The sequence below is a fragment of the Narcine bancroftii genome, chromosome 8 (genome assembly GCF_036971445.1).
Source record: "Narcine bancroftii isolate sNarBan1 chromosome 8, sNarBan1.hap1, whole genome shotgun sequence".
Lineage (NCBI taxonomy): Eukaryota > Metazoa > Chordata > Chondrichthyes > Torpediniformes > Narcinidae > Narcine > Narcine bancroftii.
Window position 1 is genome coordinate 100,100,218 of NC_091476.1, and position 14,463 is coordinate 100,114,680.

The 14,463-nt window shown below is 40.1% G+C and overlaps 1 protein-coding gene across 16 annotated transcripts in view; it reads right to left on the reverse strand.

Annotated features, from left to right (window-relative positions):
• The window catches only part of gramd1ba (GRAM domain containing 1Ba), a 575,647-nt gene that overhangs the window by 52,227 nt on the left and 508,957 nt on the right, over positions 1-14,463 (reverse strand). For all 16 annotated transcript variants that reach the window (XM_069894571.1, XM_069894564.1, XM_069894574.1 and 13 more), the window contains 2 exons: positions 8,603-8,687; positions 6,026-6,129 (listed from right to left, as the gene is read on the reverse strand). In XM_069894571.1, coding sequence (XP_069750672.1) covers positions 6,026-6,129; positions 8,603-8,687 — 189 coding nt within the window. The remainder of the gene's footprint in view (positions 1-6,025; positions 6,130-8,602; positions 8,688-14,463) is intronic.

Below are 14,463 nucleotides of genomic sequence, written 5' to 3' on the forward strand. Positions count from 1 at the left end.
TTAGCACTTCATTGATTTTTTTCCTCTATGTATTGCACAGTTTATTTACATATGTTTGTTTTGTACAGGTTTTTTTTTGCATTTCAATAAGTGGTAATGCTGCCTTGCCCGCATGAAAAAGAACCTCAGGGTTGTATGAGATATCATGTATGCACTTTGACAATAAAGTGAAATTATGATTGGACTGCTGGTATGTCAACAGACAAAGATTCCAGCAGGCTTTTCTCATCTTAGCTGAGCCCTGTCACAGAACAGAAAATGGAAATACAAATGTGGCAAGTCATTATAAGCTGCACTAAATTCCTGACACTACTGGATAGTGACATTATCCACTACTCACACTACTGGATACTACATGAGGTGGTGTTGTGGTGGCCCACTAAGTATGCAAGACAGCCTCCTGTATGAGACAGACAGTCTGGAAGCTGCTCCTTAGTCAACACTGGAGTGGAAATCAGTGTAATTCTCCCGATGGGGCACTACACCTGCAACAGGAAGGCAGGTCCTCCTCTGACAGTGGCAAACAGCAGCATGATATGCACCTATGGTAGTTCAACAGTCCAGCTGCAGTTTGGTACTTACTAGCTGTGCATGTGGGATTTCACTGAAGCCGCCGTGGACCAATGCTCCTGGGGGCAGACTTCCTGCGAGCCAACAGCCTGCTGGTGGACCCACAGGGGAAATGACTGGTTCATGCCAAAACATTACAGACATTCTCTCTAGGGGAAGCCAAGCTTCCAGCCCCACACTTGGACTAAAGCACACTCTTGGGGGTCGAGATCTCCAAAATCCTGGCAGACTACTCATTGGTGCTAGCCGCACAATTCATGGCAACCATGCCTAAACATGGGGTGCAGCACCCTATAGTGAGCCAGAGACCACCATTTCACGTCAGAGTTCGCAGACTGCCCCCCAGTCAAGCTCCGCCTAGCAAAGGAAGAGTTCAAAGAATTGGAGGAATTGGGGATCATCTGGCGATCCGACAGACCATGGTGCCCAAGGCAGCAGGGGGCTTGTAACCTTGCAGTGACTATCGCCTGCTGAACGAGGCCATCACACCAAACCACTAACCTGTACTGTACATTCAGGACTTTGTGGCAAACCTGTACAGGGCAAAAAACATTTCCAAGGTGGACCTAGACCAGAAGACATACCCAAGACATAGAAAGATAGAAGATAGGAGCAGGAGTAGGTCATTCGACCCTTCGACACTGCTCCGCCATTCAACGAGATCATGGCTGATCTTAAAATTCAGTACCCTGTCCCCGCCTTCTCTCCGTAACCTTTAATACCCTTATACTGAAGAAATATATCTAATTCCCTCTTAAATATATTTAATGAACCTGCTTCTACTGCCCTCTGTGGCAATGAATTCCACAGATTCACCACCCTCTGGGTAAGAAATTCCTCCTCATCTCGGTCCTAAATGGTTTGCCTATTATCCTCAAACCATGGCCCGGGGTTCTGGATTTTCCCATCATTGGAAACATCCCATCTGCATCCATTCTGTCCAGTCCTGCCAGAATTTTATATGTCTCTATGAGATCCCCTCTCAATCTTCTAAACTCCAGCGAGTACAATCCCAATTTGCGCAATCATCATCCTGTTCAGCTTGTTCGAGTTCCTCCGCATGCCGCTAGGACCGAAGAACGCAGCACAGACCTTCCAGTGGCTGATGGACGTGGAGGGGCACAACATGGACTTTGGTTTTATCTACTTAGATGACATCTTGATTGCCAGCAACAGTCGTCTACAGGATCTGTCCCACCTCCACACTCTCTACACCTCCCTGTACAATTTCGGCCTCACCATCAACCTGACGGAATGCCAGTTCAGGCTGAACTCAATCGATTTCCTGGGCCTCAGAATCACCAAGCACCACTACTAGCCAGATTCGACACAATCTGCCAATTCACCAGGCCCAAAAAGGTCAAAGGCCTGCAGGAGTTTGTTAGCATAATGAATTTCTATCACCACTTCATCCCCTCAGCAGCCCAAATCATATGCCCTCTGCACACCATTATGGCGGGTAAGGCCAAGGACTGCCTTCATGAAGGCAAAGGAAGCTTTGGCAGACGCCATGCTGCTAGTGCACCCCAGGACAGATGTTCTGATCGCCCTCACAGTGGACCCTTCCAACACAGCAGTCAGTGGGGTGCTGGAACTGTTAATCGAGGGGCACTGGCAGTCGCTGGCATTCTTCAGCAAACACCTGAGGCCACCTGATCTAAGTACTGCGCTTTTGACCAGGATTCGCACTATACCTGGTCATCTGCCATTTCAGGTATTTCCTAAAGGGCAGGGCATTCACCGCCTTCATGGACCACAAACCATTGACCTTTGCATTCACCATGAGATCCGATCCTTGGTCCTCCCGCCAAAAAGCAACATCTGTCCTACAACTCCAAGTACTCAACAACCATCAGACATGTCTTGGGGATGGACAATGTGATGGTAGACACACTTTCCAGGCCAACAATTCAGGCCTTGACCCAGGAAGTGGACGATGCAGCGTTAGCAAAGGTATAGCGGAGGACAGTGAGATGCCCAGCTACAGAACTGCAGTCCTGTTAGGGCCTGGTGGGGACACCACCCTGTGCGACATGGCCACCGGCCCACCATGCCGTATCGTTCCAGCAACCTGGAGACAGTGAGTGTTCAACTCTATCCACAATCTCACTCACCCCTCTATCAGGATAACCATCTGGATGGTCACCAGCAAGTTCGTATAGCACAACCTCTGGAAGCAGGTCAATGACTGGGTGAAAACTTGCACACAGTGCCAGATGGCCAGAGTACAGCAGCATACCAAAGCCTGCTGCAGATGTTTGAACCCACTTGCATAAAGTTTGACCATATCCACATGGATATTGTGGGTCCTCTCCTAGTGTCACAGGGAGCACGATACCTCCTCACCATAGTGGACTGCTTCACCAGATGGCCGGAAACAACCCCTGTGCCCGAGCACTGATTGCGTCCTGGGTGGCACTTTTCAGATTACCTGCCCACAATAACGTCCCACTCAGGCGTATAATTCACCTCCAGCCTGTGGTCGGCCATCGCCAGCCTGTGGGTACACAGCTACACCACTGCATACCATCCTCAGTCAAATGGGCTAGTAGAGCATTTCCACACACCTGAAGTCGACATTCAGGGCCCACCTGGGTAGACGAACTCCCCTGGGCCCTGCTGGGAATCTGCATAGCCCCCAAAGAAGATCTGAACACTTTGCTAGCCGAACTGGTCTACGGGACATCCCTGGTGGATTCATACCAGCCTCACGGGAGCAGGAAGAAGAATCTGCAGGAGTCCTGGGCAGGTTACAAGAGCAGGTCGGCAACCTGGCCCCAATACTGACTTCGCAACACAGATGCACCGGATGTGCATATCCAAGAGCCTACAGAACTGTGAGTCCATGTTTGTTGTTGGGGGTGATGGGGGGGAGGGGGGGTGGGCCTCATCAGGCATCATTGCAGCAGCCGTATGAAGAGCCATTCAAGGTGATCAAGAATAACAGCTCCATGTACGTTCTGGAAATTGGGGGGAAAGAGGAGGCTTTTACAATAGACCGACTGAAGCCGGCCCATATGGAAATGACTCAACTGGTAGAGCTCCAGTCACCTCAGCGCAGGGGCAGATCATCCAAACAGAGACTCATTCAGACTTTGGGCACTGGGGCTGTCGCGCAGGTTCTGGATGGGGGGGTGCCATTTGATGGCCCACTAAATACATGGTCGAACCGGCGAAAATGGCAGCCGCACGCAGCTAAAGAGATCCGCTCTCAAAATGGCACCTCTTCATCGCAGAGCAAAACCCCCATCTGTGAAGAATTTTTTGTATTAGTAGGCGATTTCACTTCTGGCGAGAGGGCCACGCCCTCTTCACTGTGCTACCATCGGGAAAAAGGTACAGGAGCTGAAAGACAAGCACTCAGTGGCACAAGGACAACTTCTTCCCCACTGCCATCAAATTCCAGAATAATCAATGAATTTAAGACACTGCCTTACTTTCGTGCACTATTATTTTTATTTTTTAATATTTATTGTTGCAAGATGTCTTATAAAATGAATGTTTACACTATGATGCTACCACAAAACAATGACTTATTCATGACTATAAATTCCGACTCTGATGGTGGGAAAAAATTAACCACCTCTCCCCCCCAAAATGAGCTTTAAAAAGCATTCAGGGAAAATTAGAATTTAGACATATTTTGTCAAAGTGTAACAGGGTTACTTTGAAACATGAATCTTCAGAGTTTAGAAGGTATTGGATAAATAAAACATGAACTTCAAATTGTATAACAGCATAACTAAATAAACAACCCAAGGCACCAAACAATATTTACTTTGGAAGGAATCCTGTGTCTTATGTTTGAATTTGTCCTTGTGGTGAACTGAAAAAAAACATCAGACTCAGTAAAATAATTAATTGAAACCTCTTGATCTGGATCCATTTCATTTGCTTACCTATTACTGACAATAAGGTCCAAAACAACCTCTGAAAATTGTGTTGTTAAAAAAATTATTATTTTAATCATGAAGTAATCTCCTGAACCTATTCACTAGAAAGCCAATGCAAAACATTTTCTTCAGCATTTTGCAATTAAAAAGTTTATTTTTCCCTGAAGTGAAACATGGTAATAACCACTCTGGATTATTTTATGTCAATCCAGAAACTCAACAGATTATGATATCAAAGAAACAAAAAAAGTTGCAGATGCTGGAATCTTGAGCAGAAAAAGAAAAGCTAGAGAAACTTATCAGGTTGGCAACATCCATGGGTAGAAATGGCCAGCCAATGGTTCGGGTCTGAATCAAGATGAGGCTTATCACCTCTTCTAACCTGATGCAATTAGAATGACTATTTATAAGACAGAAACTGGTCATTCAATGCATCTGGTCCATGTTGATCCAACAGAGCAACTTTGTTGGTCTCGTTCCTCCTCTCTGTTGGGAGTCCATCATGCTAATCCACCTTTGTATTGATCTCACCCTATTCATTCCTCTCCCAATGTATTATCAGTTCAGATTCCTCCACACAAGATCCAGTCTCCCCATTCCAATGTGCCAGTAAGCAGATTGATAAATTAGCTGGGTCCTGGGAATAGCCAGACGGAAAGATTGTCATTTAAGATTAAACTGTGTGATGCTGTAATTTAATTCTTCAATGTTTTTATCCAAATAAAACTATTAATTTAATTGTAAAAACACAAAGCTGGAGAAACTGAGCAGGTCGAACAGTGAACTTTATTTAACAAAGATAAAGAGACATAACCAACATTTCAGGCTCGAGTCTTTCATAATTTAAATTAATTTAATAAATTAAGATTTATCTTAATTTTAATTAGAAATTTAAATACAATTTAAGCAGTTTAGTCAATGGAAAATTTTGCAGTTTATCAAATGGAACGAAGCATCCAACATGGTGGGGATCTGGGAGGGTAGAAGGGAAAACTCTATTACTGGTGTCTTCCACTCTACTGTCCCTGATCTCCTCTATAAGTCCCACCCATCTTAAAACCCTTCACAAGTGTTGGTATTTTTAACCCAAATTTTCTCGGATTTTCTTGAAATGCTTTCACTTCTGACTCCCTTTACAGAAGCTGGTGTCCACATGATTTTCTCCAATCCACTCCCATGATCCTTTTCTTGGGTATACTGTATTACCTTTATTTTCAGTACCACCTTTTCAATATGACATCCTAAGCTATTACATGATATGGCCCTCCAACAAACAATTGAATTTTTCAGTGGTTAAGGTCTATTTCACGTTAACATGTTTTCCATCGAGACCAAGGCTACAACTTAGTTCCTTAGTAAATGAGTTACATTTTATTTGGAAAGATATTACACAACCAATTTTATAACATTCACAGATGAAAATTTATCCATCTCAGTATGCTCAGGATACAACCCGTTTATAATCTTGCCTCCTGGCACAGTGATTTACTGATACTTCCAAATCACAACAATATTTTCTTTGCTATGATTCGCAACATAAGAGAAAAAAAATATGATCTTACCAATGTTTCCCATCTGAAAATGTTGCTATAGAAACAGATCCAGTTTTCTGAGAGGTAGAGTCGCCCCTGAAGGAGGATGTCCCTTTGGAGGGCACATGAGTAATCTGGAAAAATGTCAAATCACACAAGGAATAAAATGAGTCATGACCAACAGGCATAAAGCTATCCACTGACTAATAAATCAAGCACTAAAGAAATGTACATTCTAAAGGTCAACAGAATTCCACTTCGAAAATTAGTCAACACACTAACTCAATTTATTGAAATGAGACTGTTTTCCAGGTGAAATGTATGAACCTTAAAATGAGGTGAACCAATATACTATAAAAATGATTTTGGATATAAACAAAATGGCAGAAAGTATTTTAAAATTAAATTATCATTTAGCTTTTAAATATGTCACTTTAAAATGTCTCATTTCCTCCTTCCAGAGGAAACATTGTTCAGTTCCACAGTTAACAATATCCGCTTCACAAAAACTCGTTTTTATGGTGTTACTTTTGAAGCTGAAAAATAGGTATCTGAGATAGGCTTTGAAGGAAATAAAATAATTAGCTATTGATGCAAATCTATTTGGCCACAGTCAGTATTCCAGGAGCAAAGACCAGCTTTAGGCCATTGAAACCTCAGCAATTATCAAGTTTTCATAGAATCCAACTGCAAAGTCCTGGTTGGTGGAGTTTCTTCAAACATTATGCTGGGGGAATATTAACCGTGTATCGAGAGTATGGCTTCTTTCCTTGTTAGTCTTTGTCACTCAATTTAAGGCATAATGAATCAGCCTTCTGTATTCAGCTTGGAAAATTCAGGACCAATAAAATCAACTGGACAATTGAAATGCAGAGGCATAAAACTCTTTACCCCAGGGACTCTCAATCCACTTAATTCTGGTGCAAGTTCTAACTGATTCTGGTTCCACGATGCACATAGACTATAGATGTAAGAGTAATTTAATCACACACTCCCCTTTTATTAACTTGAATGATTTGTTATTAATTTATTAACAGTGTTTTGCTCCAATCTAAACAATGATTTATTCCCACACATCCATGAGGAAGGAAAAAATCAGCTTATTACTGTAATGAAGAAAGGATGGCTTGCAACCTGGAGAGCTCAGAAATGGTAGTGGTCTGATGCAACTGCTGCCCTAGCATTTATTGGGGTGGGGGGGGGGAGGTTATGAGGAATGGGTCTGGCAGCTACTGTCTGTGAATTACAGCATTACTAAGGAATAAAGCACTGAGGAAGAGAAACATTGCCTGTATTACATGGAAAATGGGCAAACAGGATCAAGTGCAAGCATGTAATCTGAAGAAAGACAATTGCTCCAAGGCACTTATTGCAGCAAAAGCCTGTGGCTAAAATGTCAGGTGTCCAACAATTACAAGCAATTTCCTTTAAATCAGATAGAGGAACTTAGCATGTTGAGTAACATCAGTGAGAGAAATTGAATTGTTAACGTTTCAACAATGTTTGGAGTCTGACCCCAAAAAAGTCAGTTCTTTTTCTCCTGCTGTTGAACCCACTGAATTCATCCAGCAGATTTTATTTTTTGCTCCATAATTCCAGCATCTACAGTCTCTTATGTTTTCTCTTCCTCTGCTCTTGGAGGGTGATGGAGAGATTTCCTCTTAAATGTAACTGTCTTCAATTTTACAAGAGTTCCTTAATGCTATAGCTGATCAGCTGCTGCCTGATAACAAGGGCAGTCACCCAGGCTTCACATCCAGAATCAACTTCTGGAGCAGGACTGAAAGGAGGTCTTGAGCTCCTGGCAGGACACAGTTGAGTATTACTGAGTAGGTTACTTGTAAATAACTGACGCTGAACTACATTTTGAGGGAACCCTTTCTCACTTTATTGATAACAATTAGGAGTATCTTAATTAAATGATCAGATTAGACTGACCTACATTCAGAAGCATGGGCAGGACTGGCAATGTGCTACTAAAATGGGTAAACTTTGTGATTGCACAGGAACCATTTAGTTGTATCTTTGTCTGGAGGAAACACTTTGAGCACTGAAACTCTGTGGTAGTCACCAGGACACGTGGATTTTTCTACCTCCCTAATATTTAGCCATTTCCTTCTATCACGTCATGAAAACCAGCTTCTTTGTATGTAGAGACTTCAGAAGTGGGCCAAGTAGGATGATTTGTTTGGATGAAAATAGTTCTAACTGGTTCATTCTGGTCTTTTATACTCAGTTGCTGGCTGCCATTGAGAAGGGTGGTATTCATGAAGATTCATTATCTCTTTATGTGCTGAATTACTCCCCAACATTTTGTTTGTCATTTCATAAAATTAATTTAACCAGAAATTTAAAAAGCATAATATTCCAAAAATCATTAAAATTAAGCAGCTTTTCTGGTAAATTTCAGAAACAATTATAATAGTAAAAAAATTCAGTATCACTGGTGCTTTGATGTGGGCTTTTTAACATCAATAATTTTATACTTCTATCAACAAAATGCATCTTTATTAGAATGTAAATATCTTAACTGATGTTAAATGTTGCAGCCAATCTTTTCATAAACAAGCTTATAACAGGGGTCCCAAATGTATGCTTATTCTTTACCAACAATAAGACGCTCTGTATCTGGCAGCTGCTTAAAGAGCTTTCTGAAATCCTCATTCCGTTGCTTGTATGTTGGACTCAAAACCTGAAACATAAAAGTGAACTCCTTTTAAACCATTTTATAAAATTCTAAGAGGAACAGTTTGGAATACTTTGCAATGCTTTATTTACAGATATAAGAGCACAAACTTCCAATCCATGATTAATGTATCAGTTAATTTTAAATCTAATTTTAATTCCTCAGAGAAACTGAACAATCAAATGAGTTTGAAAAGGTGAAACTCATTGGACTATTCAGTTTCTCTGATGAGTCCTAAGTTATGCTACCCTCAATGCATTTCTTCCAGGCATACCATAGAGTCCCTACCTGACCATATTTTAAGTTACACTGCTTATCTCAAAATGATTGAGATCCTGATTTATTCAGTGAAGAGGAAACTACTCTTAATATTTGTGCCCTCAATATCATAAAGGACAAATCATTACGAGTCAAATCAAACCAGATTCAGCCTTCTACCTGAATTCACCTCTATCTGTAGTATCTCCCAACCTGCACTTACCTGGGGTGGATGAGAAAGACTGAAGAAATTAAATTGTCACACCCAAAAAATGGAACCTGAGTGATGAGCTGGCTCAGATGATATACTGTTGTGGCCTTACCCACCATAAAAGCCTGACAGCATTTGACAGGAAGCAAAATCCTGGGTTAGAGCTTTATTTCTTGTCAAAACTAAAATGGGTTTTCATTAGTTTTTAAATATCTCAAACAGATATTTACAATTTAAATATTTCTGAGATTATTTTTAAAATATGATTAGTTAAAATATACAATTGCACCAAGAAATAATAAACCAATTAATTTTTTTCTCTCCTACTATTCTTAAGGCTTGCAATCTTTATTCAAGTGAACAGCATTTTGACCCCATGCCTTGCTTAGTATGGATTTCCCAATAAGAACTTCAATGTTGGACTACATTTCAATTCCAGCAATGAAATGTAATGATAGAACGTCCCAATCTTACAGCAAGTCTAGGACTCGCATACCTCACTGCAGCAGAATGCCAACAATCCAGCACAACTTATCTCAAGAGCTTTAGAAATGATACATAGATGCCTGGATCAATCATAAATCCTGAAGAACAGATTCTAATGTCCTGATTAACTCTTCCACAAAATCATACAGAATAGTTATTGCAAAGGACAATGTTGTCCAATCTTCAGTTATTTGTCAAAGATAAATGGTGTTTGATTATTTTACAACCAATGTAAAGAAGGCTTCTAACTGAAAAAAATCACAATGTTACAATAAATATTTAGCTTTGTTAAATGTTAACTCACATGAAAAATATGTGCATATTGTAACATTTTGATTATACATTACAGCATAATGAATAGCTTTGATTATTTAAAGAAACTATGTCAAAAGTTGGTAATTATATGCATGAAATTCAGACACATTTCAAGGCGATTCTTTTATTGTCATCCAATAAAAACAGTGTAATATTATAAGAAATTGCCTTTTGTCTGCTGTAAGGCAGACAGATTCACCCTGAGCAGAAATTGCTGGGCACCTCTCAGAGAAAGAGAAGCAAAAGTGAATCCCTCCAGAGTCACTGAGTGTCTGAAGATTCGTCTCTAGTGCTCCTGCAGCATTCACAGCCACAAACTCCAGTCCAAACTATCAGCAATCCAAACTCCAGATCGGAACTTCAAACACGATTAGAAACCCTCAGCACCCTTTTGCATCCTTTTTCCAATACCTGATACCCCTTCAGCCAATCTTGAGCCAGTCTCCAGCATTCTGCAGCCTGCTGAGAGTCTTTTGACCGCAGTCTCCAGCAGTGCGCAGTCTGCGTGGGTTCCTCGCGTCGTATTTACATTGAATAATGACCAAGAGACACTCATTCAAGTCCACCTATTTTTCAATTATATTGAGACTTGTACTCTTTTAGATATTGGAAATTGGAAATTTGTGGCTACTTTATGACATTACAACAAGGAATTAAAGTATACAGAAAGCTAACTTTACCATAGACAAAATAAATATTGGAATGAATTATGCAACATGTTTGAAATTATTCAAATCTCATGCATTTTAAATTTACATAATGCACAATAATTTGTTAACTTCACTTTAACCTTATGTCAATCAGAAAGGATAGCGTCAGAGTTTCACAGCACAAAAAACAAGTCCTTTCAATCCAAACTGCACATCCTAGTCTCATGCCTTGCGTTCAAACCTTTCCTATCCATTTATCTCTCTGAATGTCTTTTAAATGTTACAATTGTACTCATCTTTAACACTTCCTCTGGCAGCATTGTCCACCAATCTTGTGAAAAGAGTGCATCTCACATCCCTTTTAAATGTTTCCCCTCACCTATGCCTCTAGCTTTAGATTCCTCTTTAACAAATGGCAATAGGGAATAAACATTTTTGTTCCCCTACTCCTTTCGAAAACCTCTACACAAAGAACCTAATACATCATGCTTTTTTCTCTAAATCCATAGAGGCCTTCATAAAAACAAGCTCTTTGTTGTTCCCCCCAACCCCCCCGCTCATGCCAACCATTAGGGACATATTTAGACAAATCCTACATGAATCTCACGATTTTTATTCTCCCCACTTTCCATTCAAGCCCTGTAGATTCTACCACTCTCCAATGCACAGTGGCCAATTATCCTACTGACTCACAAGTCTTGGAATATAGGAAGAAACTGGTCCCAAGGGAATGTGCAAAGTTCACACAGACAGCACCCAATGTCAGGATTGAACCTAAATATCTGGTACTGCAAGATAACAGTTCTACTAACTGCACCACTGTGCTAACCATACACAGAAATGAAATAAGAGGACAACCAAACATGACACTAAACAATGCAAATGAGATTATTTAAATTTAAGGTGGCAGTGTTTGAAACACATATGAACTGTCAGAATGAAAATAATGGTTATGCCAGAGGTAAAATATCATGTCAGAATGCAGCTTAAGGATGAATACAAATTAAAATTTAAAAATGCTAAAATAGGTATCTACTTGTTGGATTGAGCTGATAAAACAGCTGAAAAACTAAAAGGATGCAAGTACACTGGTTAAGTGTAGATTTGAGCAGCAAAGCAGCCAGGTCTTTTTTAGATGCAATATACATCCTGTAATTTTATAAAGAAGACATGACCACTTTGTAACAACAGAAGGATCATCAACAATAAAATAGCAAAATTATTTTTGCCCTCAGATGACAACCACAGAATATTGCTCAGGTCAGGTAGCTGGTTGGAAGAAGGAATGATGCCTTATGTTTCCTGCCCAGAACAAGTGTATTGTGCCAATCTTAATTAACCTTCTGCTAAGATCAATTTGCACTGATCAGAGTTAAATTCTGGGGTATCTTAGATTTCTGATCATCAAATTCTGTAATGTTTACTGTTCACAATGGTTAAATTAATAATGATGAGACAAATAAAATATATAACCTTGAAGTATGCCTGACAATAAAGATTAGATAATATAACTCGTCTATAATAACAATAAAAAATACCTCAGAGTACATTTTTTTCTATTTCTGCATGGAAGATTTGAGTAGCGAGGGAAGGATTGGGTGAGAAGAGCAAGCGTCTTTCTGACAGCATCTGAGACCCTGACCATCTACAACAGGCACTGGAAAAATGTTGTTGGTGCAGACTCTCCAAAAATTTTCAAATTCATTAAATATGTAAGTATCCTCTTCCAGGCCATCCTAATTGAACTCAGTGAGTTATGTTGGGCAGTCCACATAATTTCAAGTCAAATTTATTGTTTCTAATTCTACAAGAACCTGATGAAACAGCGTTCTCTGGTCCTCAATGTAAAACATGCAGATACACATCCAGACATAACAAGCATGCAGACAAACTTGTTGGACAAGTATTTAATCTATACAAATAAATAAATAGTTTTTTTTTGTACCTATGAGAGTCTCGGATGATTAGTGCGAGCAGTTCCTTCAGTCATTCAGGAATCTAGATTCCTGAACAGACATTCTATTTCAAGATCTGACATGGGAAAAGATTACCAGTCAGAAAGAAGAATTAATTCAGGGATGAGCTCAAAACTTTCGTAGAGGGTTGCAGCATCCCATCAATGCCTGTCCCAACTTCATTCAATGGAGGAGGAGCATTCAGGTTGGTACTGAGACCTCAAAGCCAAACTTTAGGAGAACACAAAGGTTCAGCAGAAGAAGGGGACACCACTTGTTCCATCAGCTACCAGATGACTCATGTGTGGAACAGTCTGCAGTTTCTTTAATTACCTCATTATTGAAGTTCCAAAACTGTGTGGACCAAGTTATCCCTGATCTCAAGGGAATTCTTAGAAAAATAATTTGGAGATACGTGATTTGAACATTACATACTGTACATTTTAGATTTGTTTTTTTGAAATTGTTTAATTGTACTCAGAATATATGGGCAATACCGAAAATATTCCAAAGAAAGTTCAGTTAGATTAAAGCAAACTCTGGTTAGCAATATTTTCCCATTCAACATGTAATTGTGGAGTCAGGACCAAAATTTAAATTCAGAATTTAAGTACATATATACTGGTGGTCAAACTAATCATCACCACCTACTCTTTAACAGCTCCAACTCCTTCAAGCTGTCCATCAAACATTCTTTCTTAACTCCTGCTTCTTTTAGTTATTACCAGATGAGGACATTGACCAAATTATCATTTTAGTATGAATCTACACAGAGTACAATTTTAGGCTTTTTTTGGAATTATGGTAATTGAGACATAATGGTAATTGAGACAGACTGAAGACTAAAAAGAACTCCCAACTATGGTTGGGATTATGTCATTAACAAGAAAAGAATAAATGTTCAATACATGCCCCAGGCTGTCATTAACTCATTGAACATACAAATCAAACAAGATTTTTTTTGTTTTCACACTCACTGGTCCATCACAAAACTTTATGGCCAAAACGTCATACCCAAAATAAACTCAACAACCATCATTATATTCTCTCCCCTCCTCCCCTCATTACATTGCATGTCCCAATTGATAATGTCTGATTTTATAACAAGTGCTTTATTATAGGAAGTACCTCATTATAGGAAGGATGTGGAAACTATGGAGAGCGTGCAGAGGACATTTGCCAGGATGATGCCTGGATTGGTAAATAATTCTTTTGAGGCAAGGTTAGCAGACCTGGGAATTTTCACTTTGGAGCATAAGAAGGTTGAGAGGAGACTTGATTTAGGTCTACAAGATTATGAGAGAGGCATAGATAGCTGCGGGGGGGCGGGGGGGGGGGGGGGCAGGCAGCACCAGTTTCCCAGGGTAGGATCAGCAAATGCCAGAGGACATATGTACAAAGTTAAGGGAGGGAAGCTTAGGGGAGACTTTAGGATTCAGTTTTTTTACAGAGAGTTGTGGGTGCCTGGAATGTCTTGCCAAGGACAATGGTGGAAACTGAAACATTGGGGGCATTTAATAGACTCTTGGATTGACATATGAATGAGAGAAAAATAGAGAGTTATGGGGTAGGGAGGGTTTAGTACTTTTTTTAATAGGAAGGGATATACTGGTCAGCACATCGAGGGCCGAAAGGCCTGTACTGCGCTGTATTGTGTTCTATGTTTAACTGAATGACGATGCAAACTACAGGGGCAGAACTAAACTGCATATTAATCTTCAGAAGACAGAGTACATGAGCAACTAGATTATTTTCACAGGTCTTTCCTCTCTCCTCCTCCCCCCAACCATTATCTTCCTTATTTTCCTCAATGTTTATAAAATTGACTCTGTAATTTTTTTAGGCTTTCCTTAAATCTGATGTTCATGTTAACTTAAAGCACGACAGAAAATAATTGTGTCTGCAAT